At 43.1% G+C, this 20,499-nt stretch overlaps 1 protein-coding gene across 2 annotated transcripts in view; it reads left to right on the forward strand.

Annotated features, from left to right (window-relative positions):
- The window catches only part of LOC104954325 (beta-1,3-galactosyltransferase 1-like), an 80,282-nt gene extending 62,137 nt beyond the window's left edge, over positions 1–18,145 (forward strand). For both annotated transcript variants that reach the window (XM_010781422.1, XM_010781429.1), the window contains one exon: positions 16,144–18,145. In XM_010781422.1, the coding sequence (XP_010779724.1) occupies positions 16,400–17,380 (981 nt within the window). In that variant the 5' untranslated portion in view covers positions 16,144–16,399 and the 3' untranslated portion in view covers positions 17,381–18,145. The remainder of the gene's footprint in view (positions 1–16,143) is intronic.
- The last annotated feature ends 2,354 nt before the right edge of the window (positions 18,146–20,499 follow it).

Here is a 20,499-nt window from a genome sequence, read left to right on the forward strand (position 1 = left end):
CCTAATGGTAGAGGAGTTGTGGGTATTACTTTGTCCTTTTGACATTCGGTCAAAAAAATGAAAATTTAACCTAAAATGTTTAGTAAGGGAAAATTTGACATAAGAACAATTAATTATTGTTGAAAAAAATGGACAGTATAATCATATACATTTATGGACAAAGAAAATAATAGATAGAAAAATATTGATATTACTTAGTATATTCTACACGTTCCGCGTCCCTTTCCATAAAACCACCCCCACGACTCCACGACCTCAGGTCACTTTGATAATGCCCGTGATCTCGTGCGTTTATTTTGAGCGTTTGTGTGGGTCATTTGGCGCCTGACAATGTACTCGAGCTATTTAGTCGAGTGCCGTATTACCGCACACAAAAAAAAATTGCTTCACCCCTCACCTGGGTGATGAGGATGATCCCCCCCAGGCCCCCCTAACGGGAGTTTGGGGCCTTCTAAAAAAAATTTATAACTTCAATTTTCGTAGGTTTAGACCACGTGGAAACTCTCGTTGTAATTCTTCAGATACCTCATTAGAGAGTGTGTGGGTCTTTACTTTTGTGTTGACATTCGTCTACAAGAAAAAGAAATACCTATAAAATTGTTTAGTGAGGGGGGAAGAGTTGACATAAAGACAAATGACGGTATATCTAAAGTATTACAAAAGGAATAAAATAAAAAAAAATATTGAATTACTAGTAAAACTCACCGGCGCCTTATAAAACTTATTAAACACTTTTTGCAAACTCTGTACTCTATGAATCTGATCATGATAGATTTGTGGTCTCTCAAAATCGAGTACTTCGAGAGTCAGAACTCTGCCTTCCTGAGAGTGAGGTCGGAACAACAGCCTTTTGTTTTTGTCGAGGCATACAAGGCATCACGTCGGATCGATTTGGTCTACCGATCTGTTGTTGCCAGGGACTACGCCGTGGCCAGAAGAGAGAGGCGAGAGAGGGGGAAGTGTGTGTGATTTACGCGAATAAAGGCGTGTGTGTGTCTCCGGCTGCTCGAAACTTACTGTGTTCGTTCGTGAAAATAAAGGTACGTTGAGAGGCTAACCAACCACAGAACGGAGACAACGTAAGTTGAACTTGTGTCCCTTTAATGTCAGGGACGGGCAAGGAAAGATCACAAAAACTACTCAAGATGCATTTCGTTGCCAATTACAAAATCATGTTGCTCTCAAAGTGCACCAGATTGATGCTTTTAACTTCAACATTTAACAAAAATCTTCCTGGTGGTGCATGCCCCCAAATCCCCCTAGATGAGTTTAGAGTTTAGAGTTGAGTTTTTTAAGCAGACGTTGAGTTCAATAATTTGTACGGGCCTCGAAGGATGTTGTAAAAATTGAAATGGCCCTTGAGAGGAAAAAGGTTCCCCACCCCTGCTTTAGATAGACTGACAAGGTGAAAACACGTCCAATCCAAACTTAATTGAAACTTTTCCCCCCAGGTGCAAACCAAACCAGTGTTTTTCACAGTGTCAAGAGAGTGTTGTCAGGGTAACTGTTTGACTCGCTTCATTCAAATGGACGTGTGATGGTTGCTGTAGTGAAGGACGGGAGACAGTCTCTTTGTGGACTGTGTGACTCCTGCCTCCCTCATCTTCAGTGGGTATATCAGGACAAGATGAAGGTGTTGCACTGAGAAGACCTGATGGGGGGGGAGAAATGGCCTTAGGCTCTAGAAAGGTTTCTCTTTTTTAGACAGAAGTTGTTCCTGCCTAGAGGGGAGAACACAGGAGGAATGTTTTATTTATTGTACTTCTTTCCGATGCGACAACAACTGACCACAACGTCTTATTGTTAGAAGTTGAAACAAGTTGAGACGTACAAAAGGAAAATGACATGCTGGTTGTGTAACTGTGAGGCTTTTATTGCGAAAGGCAAACAGGGAGAGTGGATCTCATAAGAACTACAGATATTAGCATTTACGTCATGTTGCTGTTTCATAACCGTCAGAATTGCAAGTATGATGCAACTCCCGGTTGATTCCAGTGCGAGTGCTAATGGCCGACGATCTGCAGGCCTCTGTGTTCCTGCAGAGAGCCGGCAGGTGAGCCCAATGAGTCTGGAGTGGAGGGAGATAAAGAATGTGAGAAAATGAGTCATGGATTATCTCACTGTGAGATCTGTGGTCAAGCTTTCTGACCAACAGGGCAGAGCACACTCCTCCAGCCATCACAACATGATTAGAGGCTAACTGTGAGGCCAACAAACAGAGAGGGGCTGATCAGAGGTGCTGAGAGAAGTAGAGCCCCTCCAGTCAAGCCCTTTTCTTTTTTTTTTAAAGTGAAGTCTCCAAGGAGCTGAAGGATCCTTTTTGACGAAGGGCATTTTAAAGTTGGTCAAGGACAGGCAGGGAGATGAGAGCAAGTGACAAACAAACACACTGAGGAGGCTTGAAGGCACTACTTTCTGTATTTTGTCAGTCAAGGATACTTGTGTTAATGTTTTCTTTGATGTGCTGATTTTAGCTCATTATAATGACATCTAATTAAGTGCAATCTGCTTTTTATTCTTTGTTTTTATTTTAAGAAGAATACAATTAAGGCTATATTGTAGATCTGCACAATTTTGAAAAAATAACTAATTGTAATTATTTTGAATGTGATGATTCGGGTTATTTGAGGGATCACTTTTTAATCAGGGTTCTTTATCATTCAAAATGTATTTTTAAAGAGGATCTGTACGGTGGCTGGTAGGTGCAAACACATGACAAACAAATGTTGTGCTCGTGCATTCTGGGTATTGCACTACTCCATATTGCGATGTTGATGACCTTTTGATTAATGGTGCAGCCCTACTTCAACTCCATCCCAGCACACACTATACTGGAATATCAATGTTGTTCTCCTACAAATTCACTCACACACACACACACACACACACACACACACACACACACACACACACACACACACACACACACACACACACACACACACACACACACACACACTCAGATCGATCGGCCCGGTGTCTAATCACACAGATAGATCTCCGTCCGACAGCCGTCATAAACAGTGAGTCTGCTACTGGATCACTTCCTGTCAGCGCTCACACACTCAACGTGAAGTGACACACACACACACACACACACACACACACACACACACACACACACACACACACACACACACACACACACACACACTCCTGTTGGCCACTGTTGTAATATGATATTCCTTCTCTTTGCTGAAGGGATGAGAGTGTAAACATTGTGGCTCTTTTAATTTTTCTCATCGCAATTAATAATTCATTCATGCCCCGTGGGATTTATTGTGAACTAAATGAATAATTCAATCAGTTCTGCTGTTGGTGAATTTAGATTAAACATGCTGGCGGCTTAGGAAGTCCATGTGATCGGATCATTAATGTGTTCTGAGTTCACACACTTCATCCTCATATCGATCATACAAACCCAGCCTGACGTTTTAATAGATTCATTCCATGCAAAATGCAGAAAAGCTAAAACATGATTTAATAAACGTGTTTTTAAGACCACCATTAATAAAAGACATGCAACGCTGTCAGCGTCTTCTCAAAGTTCAGTTTAGTGCTGCATTTTTCAAACGGTTTAATGGTGTGTTTGAGCACAGGCAGCAGTAGAGTCATGTCTGCAGACAGCCGGCTATTTAACACGAGATACAGGAACCACTTCTTGAGCTTCATTATGATTGACAGTCAGACGTCTGATCTCTACAGAGGCATAAAGCACTCAGTTACGGAAAAAAGTTTGCCCTTTTATTCTGATTCAACCACCTTATTATTTTCTTAGAATTCCAAACACACATTTCTGCTCTGTTTTTCTGAATACTGAGATAAGTATCTCCCAATTAAGAGAGAAATGTTCATGGAAATTAGCTCTGCTCTCTCTTTGTCTACTTTGATACCTGAAAATCCCAGGAAAAGCACTTATTTGCTTCAGGGATGACATAAGATGACGTGTTTTTATTAGCAGTGCATTATGATGAGTCCGTGGGATCCAGTGTTTTCAGCAATGGCCTCTCTCGATTATGCATTCTGGGGTTTCACTTGCCTCTAGTGTGTTGTATGGGTTGTGAAGGTGTATCTAACACATTTGACCTGATAGGCTAAGGGGCGGGACATTTCCAAGCGGGTGACCAATCACAACAGAGACGGCCAGCTAACCAATCAGAGCAGACTGGGCTCTGGTTTCCATGAAATCCAGCTCTCAAGTAAATGAGACTCTCGGGAACTTAAGATATCATTTTTTCATTCCATTATAACTTTTGTAATAATGAACATGTTTATCCAGAACAACAGTACTGTTTTCCCCCTGTGATCTTTTTTCTCCAAATCCTCAGATAATTTCGAAAAAGAAGACTCTTTCTTTTCACTATGAATCCATTGCGTAGATCTCAAACAATAATAATATAATATGTGATGAAATTCATATTTATTCAGATCTATTTAAAGTTCGGATAGGGTAAGAATATTGTTTTTCTCATTCATCCAACATGTAAAATGTAAGATTCAGCCCCATCACACTAACTTGTAAACAGTCTCATTGAAGTCCTCGACTTTTCCACCGTTCCACGGAAAATCTCCTTAATCCTAATTAGAGAAATACTAAAGAGGTGTTAAGTCATCTAATCGGTGTTTTATTTACAAGGTCTGCAACCTGGAGTCTCAGCACTTGGCAACATAATTGTTGAGTCACTGGTATTGATTCACTACCTCCTAATCTGCAGACATATTGTGGTTATTTTGAGACCGTGTTCTTATGATTTCCCTATTACTCTGCCCCTCATCTCTCCTTCAGCTCCAATGTGTTTTCTTCTTCCTCTTTGTATCGATGTCTGCTCTATCAAAGCCTGTCCTGGAGGTGAAATGTTGGAAAAGCTCTCATTATAGCACATTGAGAGATGCAGACAGTGTGCTGGGGGGGGGGCAGTCAGCCAGTATCCACACCAGTTAACCTTGTCAAGTCCTCTGCGGAGGCATTTAAATATTCATCAGCCCCGAAGAATGCTCCTGCTGCTGCTGGAGGAGATCTTTTCCCTTCCTTAAAGATGCTGTTAGCTTTCTATCCACTGATGCTCTCTGTGAGGCAGTCACCACGGTAACAGACACAGTGTTATACCATACACCTCTTACATATTGTACAACAGACGAACACATAAGTTAACATACATAGCCCTCCCACCTACCTTTGTGTCGGCTCTGAAACACACATTTATTGACACACACACAACATAAGATATTTTTCAGAACTGCAACATTTAAAGAACGTTTCCGGGCATTTCTCAGGGCATTTTTCCGCTAATATTTAAAAGAAATGTTAACAATATATTATTAAGAACTTGTAACCTTGGTCATTTTTTATTTTTTTTCCGATGATATAACCCCATTTCCAGTGTGTTTAGTGTAATGGAGTGGTGCAGAAATTAGTCCTTAAACCCAGAAACGAGTTTTTTTGGTCCCGTTTGTATTTAGAAGCTTAAAATAAGGTCTATGGTTAAAACAATCTGAAGAGATTTTCACGTTTTATTGGTGAACCCCACTAGTCTACTAAACGTCATCGTGCCAAACATTAGCTGCATTTAGCTGAGCAGTGGTGGCGCGTGGCCATGTGACCGTGCTGTAGTTCCTATAGCCTAATGTTAGCCTTTTTACTTCTGCGATTGCATTCACCCTTACTTAATAAGTGGAGATGATCCTTTTCCTAAATATCATAGAATCATAAATGTGTACTCGAAATACCGAAATCTAACAGAAACATCCCATTGTTTTTTGTTGAGAACCCCCTTGAGATGCTAACTTCCAGGTCGGCCTACAAAAATGCGCCATCCCTGCACCACTCTATAAATGGGATGTTATAGTGGCAGCTTGGGAGATCTGCACTGTGACATATTGTGATGAGGGGCAGAGCTATGTGTATTTTTGGAGACAAATCACAGCATTAGACTCCTCCGTATTAGCGTCACTTCCCTGGGGCCTCCTATAAGCCTGACACACATTGCATACTTTACCAAATCCTCCCCTGGGCTGCCCCGACAAAAAACAAAAGCACAGTCTAAGGTTAATGTTACTCTGAATACTCCTCCAGCCAGTGTATGTGTGTGCCAGAGGTTGAAAGTTGAGAGAATCGCTGTGTGTATGCTGATGTTATTTTAAGGCAAACTGTGTCTGACAGGCTGACAGAACATTGAAAAGCACAGTGTGTATGTGTGCCAGGTTGAAAAACTCTAAAGGTATTCACTGTGCTCTTTTTCCCTCACAGCATATATACAGAAACATTGACTTGCAGAGATGCCTTCTCCCACGTCTCACCTCTGTGGAGCTAAGCGTGTGCGACAGGTGGAATCATTTATTAACCGAGGGGCACAGCGAGCACCGCGGCCCCCTGACTGGACCCCCTGCTGCTGCAGATAGCCGACTCACCTCAGAAGGCCCCAGGCTATCACGCCATCCACACACACACAGCAGAGCGGCTTAAGTGCCCTCTGTGATTTCTGCAGGATAGTGAAGCCTGTGTGTGTGTGTGTGTGTGTGTGTGTGTGTGTGTGTGTGTGTGTGTGTGTGTGTGTGTGTGTGTGTGTGTGTGTGTGTGTGTGTGTGTGTGTGTGTGTGTGTGTGTGTGTGTGTGCAGGCATATTCATCTCCCCTGACATCCACTGGCTGCCATTTGTCTGGATTATTTATTTGTAGTCCTCATGTAGGAGATATGAAAAGCTCATATTCATGTTAAGTTAGAATTGTAATGTAAACACCAGATGGATTTACAGTTTAGTCTTTGAAATTGGTTTTGTGAATAGTACATTATCGTGGATTTTAGAAAGTATCCAGGACATGGGTTGGATTAGAAGAGAGGATTTTTATTTAAAATGGGAAAAATCTAAGCATGCACCTTCTAGCTTTGACTTGTGACTGCCAAAAGACATTTAGACTCTGCGGGAAAGTATTTCAAGACTATAACGTGATTATTTGAGAAATGTGAGGAGTAGAAGACACAACCATACAATTACATTAATGATGCCCTGTTGTGCTTTTTGGGGTTTTCCCTTTCCTAAGGCTTAAAAAACTAATCCTTTTACCTGAGAAGCTGGATAATGTTTGACCTCAGCTGATAATAGTCCATCCATGACTAACCAATTAATCAGCTGTTTGTTGTAGTTCAACCAATAGGGATGTTCTCTTTATAGAAATGACCTTGCTGAGCATCACGCCCCTTTCAGTAGACTCTCAGTTAAACTTTAATGATTATAATATATTTGATGTGTGTGACCTTGATAACCCCGAATCAGCAGAAGCAAGTGTGCTAATAAGGTGTGAAGGGAAGTTGAGCTGTTACTTGAATGTGTCAAATACAGTAGTGGTTCATTAGCACCTCATTTCAGTGTGTAGCTGCAGGTTGCATTAATGAGGAAACCAAAAGCTGATCCCAGATCTGCAGAATAACTCATTTAGTTATATATATATATTTAAGTTATTGTAATGTTGCACATCCAAAGCTATAGAGAGAATGCACTGTATACCTTTTATGTTTTTCCATGTGTATGCACAGTGGTAGGAGTGGATGTCAAAATATAAAAATATGTTTAGTTATTCCTACCTTTGCTGGACAGAGTGTAGAAGACAAATCAGCTGTGGAGACACCGCATTCTAGCAATGTGTGTACCGTATTTTCCGGACTATAAGTCGCTCCTGAGTATAAGTCGCATCAGCCAATAAATGCGTCGTGAAGAGGAAAAAAACGTATATAGGTCGCACCGGACTATAAGTCGTATTTATTCCTGAGACTGCCAAGGCACACNTGTTTTTCCATGTGTATGCACAGTGGTAGGAGTGGATGTCAAAATATAAAAATATGTTTAGTCATTCCTACCTTTGCTGGACAGAGTGTAGAAGACAAATCAGCTGTGGAGACACTGCATTCTAGCAATGTGTGTAGATGTGTGAGACAATGTGTGTGTGGGTGCGTGTGTGTGTGGTATTCTCAGTGCCCCTCAGTAGGGAGAGTGTTATTTAGCGGAAAGAGTGCTGAAGCTGCATGTCCTGTGCCTGTGCTCCCATCAGCAGTGGTGTGTGTGTGTGTGTGTGTGTGTGTGTGTGTGTGTGTGTGTGTGTGTGTGTGTGTGTGTGTGTGTGTGTGTGTGTGTGTGTTGGACAGGCTAGGAGACAGGGTAATTACCACAGGACCCTTCCTCTGGCATCAAGTCAACTCTCTGGTTCAACATGGGTTCACATGGGTCTAAAAAAATGTACACGAGTACTTTTAAAAAAAGAACATGGAGATAGTTGAGGATTCCTGCAAGCAAGCATGTGTTAGATAAAGAACCTGCTAGTGTGTCTGCCTGCATTGTCCCTGCATCGTGTGCCCCCGTCCCCCCCCCAGCCTCCATCAGCTTTGCCTGGAGTCGCTGGTGTTATCTGGACAGGAGCAGATATAACGGGATGTGTTCAGCCTGTTCCAGGCTGTTCCGTCTGCCGGCTCTGAGATGTACCTGATAACCCCCCCCCCATCACACACAGTGCCACTGGGCAGCAGCACCGCACATATGTTCAGACTAAAGCTCATCGTCTGCCTCCATCAGCTCCCTCCAGGTGTTTTCCTACGTCTGGAAATGCATGCGTCTGTTCTGACGTCCAGAAGTTAATTAGTGGAATTTGATTGGAGCTCAACTGCTGAGGTTTCTAACTGTGCAGGCAGGTCCCTACAGAACACAGCAGGAGCATGTGGCCTTTTCATTACCAGCCACACACCTGTCACTGAAACAAGGTAGTGAGGGTGAGGTGTGTTCAGTGCACATACACTCTTTCACTACCAGGAACTCAAAGATGGTTCTTTCAAGGTGCAGTCGACTAAGCAACTATGCAATGTGTATTTTTAATATAATACCAGCGGCTTTCAGTGATTCCCTTTCCTTTCATTAAATCAGTCCATATAAAAACTCAGCTGCATTCCACTTAGGGAAGAGTAGATGTTGTTTTCTAGCTGTTTCAAAATATCCTTAAAACAACACTACACTCCAATTCCGTCTGATTTTTGTTAAATTAAGCCTCAATTCACATTCATTATCCTCAAAGTAGAGAGGGTGGGCTGCTTAAAAGTGGTCTAATTTAATCATCTAAGTGCCAAAATTACACGTTCGTGTTCAAAATGGGACATTACTCATCTCATCACTTTCTGTTTCTGATTAGCGGTTGCCTCATTTTTTTTGAATGAAACACTTCATATGAATATTGTAATTTGTATGCAATTCGCTTAGTGTCTGCTACTCTAAGGTCTTTTCATCCCAATAGAAACCGCTGCCATATGGACAGAGGAGCATGATGGGAGAACTGTAATGTTAGTCTCGATTTGAATAATTCGAGCCGCCCTCCTATCTTTCTATCAGTCTGTTATTCACTGTCACTCACTTTTTATTACCTTTTTTAATGTGTTTTGTGTGTGGCTTAGATTTGGTGCTTTTGATGGAAGTCTTTGTCCTAAGGATATTATACTCACACGGTATTATGGAAGTCTGATTCATTGCTTTGTGACAGACACAACAAAAGGAAAATAAAATGACAGAGAAACACCTTGAGAGCCGGATCAATAGCGGAGAATTTACAAGCTCATCAGAGACCCGCTGCTTCCCCTTTAAGTGCTGAAGGGGCCTGTAGACACTTCCACCGGTTTAAGGTCAATGTGCGAGTGAAAGGGAGAGAACAAGAAGAAAGGATGAGGTGGGAAAGTGTTTAAATGAAAACAGTGGACTCATTTGAGAGGTTGGCGCTACATGATGTGTCTAACTTCCGCTGCAGGCTCTATCGATCGCCTTCTTTGTTTGTTTCTCAGACTCTCACAAAGGTTCCTCTGCATGTCTTCACGCTCCCGGAGACACCTCATTACAGATGCTCTGATATGATTGACTGTATAATCCTAAAGGAGAGATTGTGAGATTGACAACTCATTTATCAGGAGGATGGATTTAGATAAAGAAGATCATGTTGAGTGATTAGCCTTATTTAAACAAATGAGACTTCAGCCTGAGTCTCAGAATGCAAATGTACGACGCTGCTTATCGAGCTTTCAACTTCATTAACACTGTTTTATGTTGGTTCTGGTTGATTTGTCTTGCTAAAGTCCAAAGGGGCGGATGGATATGCTTCAATGCACGTGGAAAACAACCTGCAGCCCCAAGAGAAGTTTCAATCATATTGGTCTCACTTTTCAGTTTTCTCTCAAACCATCTTGTGGCTGGGTTCATAACGTATGGAAGCAGAGGGGATGTCTGATTGAGGCCTTGTCAGTTGAATAGTCACTGAAACACCCACACATGGGCAATACAACAGATCAACTGTCATATTTGATCGTTAGACCTTTGTGATGTTGGACATAAAGTGTTGGTGGTCTCCCAGACTGCTTTGCAAACAGCCAAATGTGTTCTGGGGACTACTGTGAAGTGCACTGAACCTGCGCTGTTTATATAATAAGGCTAGAATAAGAACATATCATACAAAATGTCCGAGTTTTCATACTCTATGTTTGAGTTGTATGAATGTGAGGCAGGCCACAGCTGAGAGTGTGTGCTCAGCAAAATTGTACCCCAGATAATGTAAAAGTTTAAAAAAGGTAATGCGTTTGCCACAGGCCAGTGCTCCCTAGACTGCAGCTGATACATTTCATCAATACTATAACACTCTGACTTCTCTCTCTCTGAAGGTTAGTACCTGCTTATTCTCCCAAATCAGCAGCAACACCTTTCCTTTTCTTTTTGTAAGTCAAGCGTCGGTCCCCACCAGCTGTTACCACATCATGTTTCATTCTGGGTGCTGAGTATGCATCAGTGGCATTACCATAATTCTCTTCTGGGAGCATCACTTGCCTCCATGCAGCTCCGAGCTGGAATATTGTATAACGTGCAATGTCACCCAGCCGGACAGCAAAATGTATTACCTGCATGAATCAAGTTGTCATTTCCAATTTATGAGGCAGCTTAGCAGTCGGAGCACAGGTCCGGCCGGTGAGAAGCCTCTCAGCAACTCCCAGCAGACTCTCATCCAGGTCAATGACTCTGAGAAACACACCTGATGCATCTGCGCTTTGCTTGAGGAAACTGAGGAGTTATGGAACGCAGCTGCATAAGACCTCTTCCTGCCTACGCATCATTCTCTCACCTGTGTGGAGCAGCAGCTGGGTGGGAGTCATAACTCACCTCACAGGAAGCAGCGTCCGACTGACTTCAAACTTTCAGTAAAGCCTTTTGAGGCATCCGTGCTGAGTTAAAACCAACGTTGTCTGGAGGCTCTTCCTGGCCGCAGACTGATATGAGTTTGGGCTGAAGTCAGCACTGAAGTGGGAATGGGGCGTCATGCTTCTGTACTGCAGCCAAATCTGTTGGCCGCTATTGATATCCCATTTCCTCTTGTCGATCCTAAGCTGCTTTGCATTCAAAGGCTTTGCACTAAGCCCACAGTGTCCATCCTGTCATATACTGTGCTGCTCCACAACAATCATCCACTCTTTTTATTATCCAGGAAACAAAAGCAGAGCGAAACCACACTGGGAGCCTCCCATCCCTGACATTTTAATTGTCTCCCTCATATATTAGGTGGGATGCGAACCAATTTGCCCATTGCCGTTAAATTCCTCACGCGGTAATTCCTCTTTAGAAGCCGAAATAATGGGTTTTAGAGTTGGCAGGAGATTGGAGGGAAAGAGGATCAAACATCGCAAAGAAGACCGTTTTTTTTTTTTTTTTTGTGGCTAATAATTAAAAACCTCCTGTTGAGCTTATCACATATTGAGCAGCAGGAGCTATAGTGCTGAGTTATGGGCTATCTGCTAAAAAAAGGTTCTCTCAAGCGTGTTTGATATGTTTACATTTCTAGCTTGCGTACTTTAAATCGATAGCAAAAAAGCTGCAGAAATCCCAATTGGCAGTTCAAATTCTGTATATTATTCACATCCTCATGCTTCCAGTATCACTGCTTTCATACTGTATCTCTCATTGGCCTGGGAGTGTGTGTTGTGTTAGCGTTTGAGGGGAAAGTGTTTGAGTCTCTGCCTCGGGGGAAGCTGCGGTTTGTTCAGTAATCAGAAAGCATACGCAAGCACTCTAAGACAATGTCACATGCCCTGGAGTCAGAATGTGTTTGATGAATATAATATATTCCCACCCTCAGACATAGAAAGCAATTATTCCCATTATCTATTTCTTTTTTGCTGTTTTTTTTCCTGAATGATACTCACAGGTAACGCCTCGCTTTCAATTACCACATCATAACGCTCTACACGAAACGTCCCGACAGCTTTGCTTAAACCAGCAGCGGGTAGTGGAGGCTGCATCCTGTTCCCCTCCGCCAATCATTAAGTGTGTAATATTAAAACAGGCGCGGGGGGAATGTAACACGTCAACGGTGAGAATATGATTTATTTACCTTCAGGTGTGTCTGCCCTCCATGCTCATGTTCCTCCGATGCAGCAGAGACAGCAGACATCGCAGTCTATTAAACCACCCTGCTTTGTGTTGTTTTCCTCCAAGCCTTCATCACACACACACACACACACACACACACACACACACACACACACACACACACACACACACACACACACACACACACAGTCATCCACCCCCCCGCGAGCAAGGTCACTCCAGGCTGCACTGATGACTGCAATCAATTATGTGGTGCAGTGTTAAACGACACTGAAACTCCCACATCTCTGTAGCCTTTTCAGCGGACGCTCCATCTTTTGGAGGTCGTTTGATTGTGCACGTGATTGTAAGAGTCTGTCAAACAAGCAGAAATACTGCGCTATAATCAAATCTGTTATTGATTTGTAAAGTGTGATGACAAGGTGCTGATTTTGATTTTCCACAACACCAATTGTACAGAGTAAATAATACTTAATCAAGTTAAAAGAGTTCTAATGTATAACGTTGTGTTTTTATGAATAGATACAAACGTGTGTACCGCTCAAACTTCTTCCAACTTTGACATTGATTGCTCCTGACCTTTAGACTTGCTACCAATCAGATGACAGCTAGCAGGGGAGGTAACCATACAAAAAGGAAACTAGCTAGTAGCTGTTATCATAGCATGGCTCTGAGCCCAACATCAATGTGAGCAAAGACAACGTTTTTTTTGTATTTCAACACCACCAACACACTGTAGAGAAGTTATCTATCAATATTCAGAAGGGATCATTTTGTTGGTTGGAGCTACATGCAGTGAAATCCAAAAGTTCAGTATCTTTTAACTTTGACTACTTGCTAAAGTTAATTTAGATTTTAATATGTCTGTTGCAATTCTCCCAAATGTATGGAAGTGCGACGGTTAGCTGCCGAGTACCTTCATAACCGATTCATCATTTTGTCAATAACACGTCAGAAGTAATGAAAATACCCAGCACAATTTCCCATCACAAAGCCCAAGGTGATGTCTTAAAATTGCTTTTTTTGTCTGATCAACAGTCCAATCCCCAAAGATATGCAGTTTGCAGTGCCATATGACAAAAAAAGCAGAATGTCCTCACATTTAAAGGTTGGCAATTTTGGTTTGAAAACTGTTACATATTAAATAGATGTTATGTCCATCAGTATTAAACAGGGCCCCTGAATGATCCAAGTTGTTCTTCCCCTAGTCAGCCCATTTTAAATCCATTAAGCACTGAGCAACTCTCCCTGGCTCCGCCTCCTATGCGTTACCAAGTTCTCTTTACTCATCCGTGGGCTCATTTCCTGTTGGCTTGCTCTCAGGCTTCAGTGACCTTTCAGGAAGTGTATAACTGTTTGACCAGAAGTATTATAAGAGCAGCCCTCCTCCACACAAAGCAGTGTTCACAAAGAGTCTGGGATCCGTGTGGGGGGGGGGAGCAGCACAGTATGAGGGCTGCTAAATTGACTTCCCAGGAGGGGGGGGGGTTACATTCAAAACACTTTAGCAGTTGGAGCCAGCGTACAGCAGACTGCATTCCTCCCCTTACATGTCCTACCACTGTGCTGTCATGACAACCAGTTCAGATTATTAGCATTAAACCCTGTGAATGGGTGTTAATCATAATTGTTATAATTGTGCTTTTCGGTTTTTTTTCACACGCCAATGCCTTACTTTGCTGCAATATGGTATTTAGGAGTTAGCATTTAATCAGCGTGTCTTACTGCTTTTTTATTAGCAGGGTAGTTATTATTATGACCTCCAGTAGGAGTAATTAAATCATTTTCTGTATGACACTAAGAGAAGATACTACAAGTGTTAAACTAATGGGTCACAATAAAACTCCACCAGTTGAATTAAGACATATTTTTGTAATAAATGTTGTGTCTAAATATGAAAGTAAGGCATTATCTGATTAAATATGTACCTTAAAGCTGTGTATGTGTTTTAAACTATTATGTTATATTAAAGTAGAAACACTCATATGGTGCGTTGTTGCCTCTGGTACAGTTTAGTTTAATCATGTTAACGCAGACAACATACGGTTCCAAGTCATTTTTGACTGAATAAGCACGATGTGTGGTCTGCTTCAGCTTCTAAATTAACATTACTCGATGCTAATTTAAAAAATATGATCCCATGCTCAGCTGTTCTTGAGAGATACACTCCGCTGATGACACGACAGCGTGACAGGAAACTTTTCAATTTGCTCGGAGAGGAAGTTAGGGTCTACAGGTTTCGTGAGGTGCATGGCCAAACCAGGATGTAGGTTATCCTAGGCTACAGAAAAGGTGAGCGTGCAGTAGTTCTGCAGGATTATAAGACCAATTGAACCTCCTCGGGACACAGCGGAGGTGAAGCAAGCTGGTCTGCAAACAGGATGAGGGTAAGCGAGGTAAAGGAATGAGAGGAGAAGTGGAGATTGAGTGATGGTGAGAGAAACTGTCAATAAGTTAAAGGCAAGCTGTGATGAGGGAGAGAGGAAATGACACGGAGGAAAGTGAAGGCAACATGGGGATTAAAAATGAAAAACTTGAAGTAAGACGAAATAAGAAGGATAGAGAGTGAGATAAAAACAAATGAGGGAGGTGGAGGCAGTGAGACACATAAAAATGGATCTAGCACGCGCTGAAGTGGAGAAGGAGGGAGTGATGGAGAGGGAGGAGGAGGTGTGGAAAAGCAGCCATGATGAGATGGATTCTACTGGACCATGAGATTGATGACTCTGCTTCAGAAGGAGAGGGAGAGGGAAGAGATAGGGGAGACGGCTGGGGAGGAATAAGAGAAAAGCCCCTGATGAAAAGAACCAACGCAAGACACCACCAAATCTGGAGTCTGATCAAAAAGAAAGAGCCGGTTTTATCTCAGCCCTTCCATCTTTAAGCATTTCTGTATCTCTAATAGGATCTTCTCTGTTCATCATCAGTTATGCATTGCAAGAAAAAGAAATCCCCAGAATAAAAACACATGAAAAGAGATTATGTCTGAAGCAAATACAAGTCTTGAAAAGAAGGATTTGGATTTAGTTTGGCTCTCAGACGTCATGCGAACTGATCATCCATAACAAGCATTTTAAATCCATATTTAGAGTTTAAACTCATCCGCTCATGGCCTGTCAGTGTTTCCAATTAGAGCGCTGATTCCAGAAGTTTCTCCACACACAGCAGGGCCTGTCCAGCTCACAACAGAGGAGCTCATAACAACGGGAAATATGCAAAGTCCACATGCCAGGTTGAGTCTGACATTCAGGTATTGGAGAACACCAGAGGGAAGAGAGAAAGTGGATGTTAATCTTCCCCCATGAGAACTCTTCACTTCCACCTTCTCTGCCTTCATCCTCCCTCTCTGTCTCCGCCCTCTGATTTGCCGCCTGTTTCTGGTCCAGGGGGGACGCCAGGGAGATAAACAGCGTTTGCTAGCAGCACGTGGTGGAAGCTGAGGCTGAGCAGGCCTTATGAATGAGAGAGTTTGCCGGGATATTCACTTTCTTCACAGCTCGTATCATAGGCCCTGATGGAACGATAGGGTAACTGGCCGTGGCACAGAGCCGCCAGTGGACTGATGTTATTGGTTGTAATGAATAGCGAATAGAAAATATTGTTAGATATGTCACAAGCCTTGCTATAAATGCCTTTTCATAACAACAACACATGTTAGACGTTACACCGTTATGCTTATCGAGCTGCTTCAGCTTTATAATGTTGTTATGATGTATGTCACTGACTGTTTTGTCTTCTTATCTTTTTTTAGGCGCTGTCACGGAGAGCGTTTGTGCGAGCTGCGATGGGACACAGTGAGGCTGTGGACGTGATAAGAGATCTCTGCACTGCTGCTTTTCAATCACAGCCCCGACACTAGACAGAAGAAAATTCCATTATCCACGATTAATGTCAGCCGTGTTGCGGAGGCAGCCTCAAGCTGCACCGCCAGATCTGAGACAACTCATGGAGGCGTGGCCTCAACGTTTCCATCGCTGCTGCCACTGACTCCAGCCCAGTGAACAGCGATGCCTTCTAAAGTCTCCTGCTTATACTTGCTGACGGTGGTTTGCTGGGCCAGCGCTCTGTGGTACCTGAGTGTGTCCCGCCCCTCCACCTCCTACGTGGGCCAGGTGGCTATCCCTATAAACCCAAAGGCGGGCAAAAACGGCACTTTCACAAACATCCGCACGCGCTCGCTCAACCCGCACGACTTCGACTACCTCATTAACGAGGAGAAGAAGTGCGAGGCGGAGCCGCCCTACCTGGTCATCCTCATCAGCACCACCCACAAGGAGTTTGACGCCCGGCAGGCTATAAGGGAGACATGGGGGGACGAGAGCTCGCTCGCCGACATGCGAGTGGTCACGCTCTTCTTGTTGGGACGCAGCACTGATGGTGTCCTCAACCAGATGGTGGAGCAGGAGAGTCAGATCTTTCATGACATCGTGGTGGAGGATTTTATCGACTCCTACCACAATCTGACGCTAAAGACGCTGATGGGCATGCGCTGGGTGGCCACCTTTTGTTCCAAGGCTCAATATGTCCTCAAGACGGACAGCGACATCTTTGTCAACATGGAGAACCTTGTCTTCAACCTCCTGAAGCCCACCACCAAGCCCAGGAGGAGGTACTTCACTGGCTACGTCATCAACGGCGGTCCCATCAGAGACATGCGCAGCAAGTGGTACATGGGCAGGGATCTGTACCCGGACAGCAAGTACCCCCCCTTCTGCTCCGGCACCGGATACGTGTTCTCCGCTGACGTGGCGGAGCTCATTTACCAAACCTCTTTACACACCAGGCTGCTGCACCTGGAGGACGTATACGTGGGCGTGTGCCTCCGAAAGCTGGGCATCCACCCCTTCCAGAACAGCGGCTTCAACCACTGGAAGATGGCCTACAGCCTGTGCCGCTACCGCCGGGTGGTCACCGTCCACCAGATCTCCCCCGAGGAGATGCACCGCATATGGAACGACATGACCAGCAAGAAACACCTGAAGTGTTAGCAGGGAGAGCCAGGGAGGAAACGAATGTTCCTTCATCACCTGCTCCTCCATCATCGACAGCGACAAATACTTCAACTGACTGCTGGAGTATTGATGGGGCGTCCGGGGCTTTGTCCGGGGGCTGATTGCTTTACGAGGAATTTCTATAGCTCAAAGCCACTCTTCTAACAAAAGAGGCACAAAGCCTGACACATGTTTATCAAGAAGAGTGCAACATGTCCAGGTGGTTGGTTGTCGTTGCCAGCAGCACTATGATGTTTATGGGAAACAGGAAGCGTATGGGCTGAACTACTCATAGAAACTTTCCCCAATTACATAAATGCCAACGTTGATTGCAGACATTCGCCTGTTGTGTTGAGCACAGGCTCTACTTATGAATGTTCTCATGTATTTTCAGTTGTTGTGCTTTCTGAATGTTGGATGTCGACATCGTGAGGACCGTGGTGAGTTTAAAGTGGTATTAAAGACTCTGAGAAAGCAGCTCCTATGTAATATTCCTTTCAGAATCAGACATATTTTCTTACAGAACATCCACACAACCTTGTGAAAAGGTTTCCGGACAGTGTGAAGAAACTCTGCTGCTTGCATTCCCCAGGTGAATGTTACTCTGTTGGTGTGTAATGTGCAGTTATTCGTCACAAACAGTGCTGAGCAATGCTGCAGACTATTCTATTTTCTATGACTTGAATATAAAGATGTACTGTTAGAGCGGCGAGGACAGATGAGTGCTTTTCTTCTTTTCAATTACTTGAGATCAAATAAAGTGCTTTTATAAGACTGGATGTTGTATTTATTACAGAAACAGCATACAAGTGGATTCTGCTGCATGCATATAAGGAAAGTAAATTACGCTTAGAGGTGCTTGGTATACGGCTGTTGGAGAACACGTGGCGTCTCATCAGTCCTGCTGTTCCCTGAATGCAGCTGCTCGGCGTGAAGAGCGCTGAGGAAACATGGAGGCCGTGCTCTCCTTCCTGGAGGCGTGTGTAAGTGGAGTACAGATTGTAAAATGTAAATCAAATGTAGCATCTGTGTAATTGGCAGCTGAGTGGCTGTTTTCTACCTTAATGTCTTAATGGGAGGAATGACCTCAGGCGAGTGGATTTCTATACTCAGATATAGCGCTCAAACTTTTGTTTTCAAATACTATTTCAAAAAAAAATGCTGTGGTGCCACAAAATGCAAATTAAAGTGCGCATATTTTCAGTAGAGAGTGACTCTAGAAGGCTGTTTTAACATTCATCTGCTGAAAGGAAGGTGCAAAGAGTGTTTGAAAGGTAATTCACATTTATTTAGCAACAAGTTTAATATTGTTAGACGCATCAGGGCTGTACAATGAATCCAAATTGTATCGAAATCCGCAATATGTACTAGTGCAGAGATATCTGGGAAGAAAAACTCATATAAAAATGCCTGTAATTCTCATAATTACATAAATATCAAATGTAACTTAACGTCATTAACTCTCATTCTTCTCTGAAATCATTCATCATCAAGAGCTGTCAAAAAAGTATCATTTTTTATCTTGATTTGTGTTTTTGTGTTTGTCCTCATTTGAGACAAATCTGCACATTAATGCACTGTAATTATGTTCCAGCCTCGTGTGTGTGTGTGTGTGTGTGTGTGTGTGTGTGTGTGTGTGTGTGTGTGTGTGTGTGTGTGTGTGTGTGTGTGTGTGTGTGTGTGTGTGTGTGTGTGTGTGTGTGTGTGTGTGTCTTTAATTAAATCAATGTTACTAGTATGGCATTAAGCTAGTGCTTGAATAAGACATTTTTTAAAAAACGGGAGTTGTACTACATTTGTTGAACTCTTTGTTCCAGGCATCACGATGATCTGAGGGAGCAGCAACACTCCTTCGGGATTTGTCGCTGCAGAAATGAGAAATGTCTTCTGTTCTTTCCCTTCCAAAGATAAACAGGAGAATGTGGGAAGCACTTGTGGCTCGCCCCTCAAACACTTATTCTCAAAATCTTGTGGGAGCTTGTAGGCAGAAAACACATCATTGCTGTTATGATTTCCCTCATAATAAAACTATTCCCGGGCGAAATCTTTACGTCAAATACGTCTTTTGAACTGTTATGAGAACAGTTTGGGAAAATAGGGTATAATTGAACCCGATGTATTCCAGTTTATCAGCATTTGTTCTTTAGGTGTAATGTGCAGGGTGGAGAGCAGCCCCAGTATGTTATCAGTTAATGACTTGACTTCAAAAATAGCCTTCCCAGTAGCACGCATGTGAAGTAATTGTTATTCACAGCTTCTCATCCTCACTGCTGCTGTGTTTTGCATTCCTTCTGATCGCCCCCCATGGCACATGCAGTTTGATACAATATGCTGAGTAATAGAACGTCTGCTCTGTAATTGGCCAAACAAGCCAGTGGTGGAGCGTTTAAAAAGGCTAAAGCTTGGGGAAAATGAAAAGCGAGTGATTATTCCGGGGCTTGGGGTAAATGAACCCCGTAACGAGCGAGGCGGAGCGCGAGACAATTGGGAACACTCACATTTCTAAACAAAGCGTTGGAAGGCGGGCCTGTGGAGCCTGGAGTAGAAACCATTACTGCACAGATAGACCTCGCTGTGGCATTACTGTACATAGTTAGATGATGCTACGGCTGGAGGGTGTTCCTTAATGCTGCATAATCCGCCGCTGATACATATTCATATTCCTATGCATGTTCTTCTTCCCTAAATATGTTCTCCTCTGCCTTTGATCCAGCTCGACCTCCTCGTGACCCGGGCTTTGAGGCACAGGGGACGCAGGAACATAGCTGTGGAATAAATTGGCTCTATGCAATCTGCCATCTGTGCAGGCGCACATTACCAAGGTGAGAGGAAGGGGCTCAAAGAGAGCAGGTTGAACATCCTCCTCTTCCTCCTGGAGATGATGCAGCTTAACTCAAATTATAATAACCACTGAAGGGTCGAGGGGTTTGGCTTTAACTGGGCCTGAAGTGTTTTTCGATCTACTATATGTTCATTTCTTACTTGATAACTGATTCAATCAATCAATCAATCAATCAATGTTTATTTATATAACCCAATATCACAAATGTTACATTTGTCTCAGTGGACTTCACAGTTTGTACAGAATATCAGTATGACAATACGACACCCTCTGT

This window comes from Notothenia coriiceps, unplaced genomic scaffold (assembly GCF_000735185.1).
Source record: "Notothenia coriiceps isolate Sejong01 unplaced genomic scaffold, NC01 NC01_scaffold00000492, whole genome shotgun sequence".
NCBI classification, from domain to species: domain Eukaryota; kingdom Metazoa; phylum Chordata; class Actinopteri; order Perciformes; family Nototheniidae; genus Notothenia; species Notothenia coriiceps.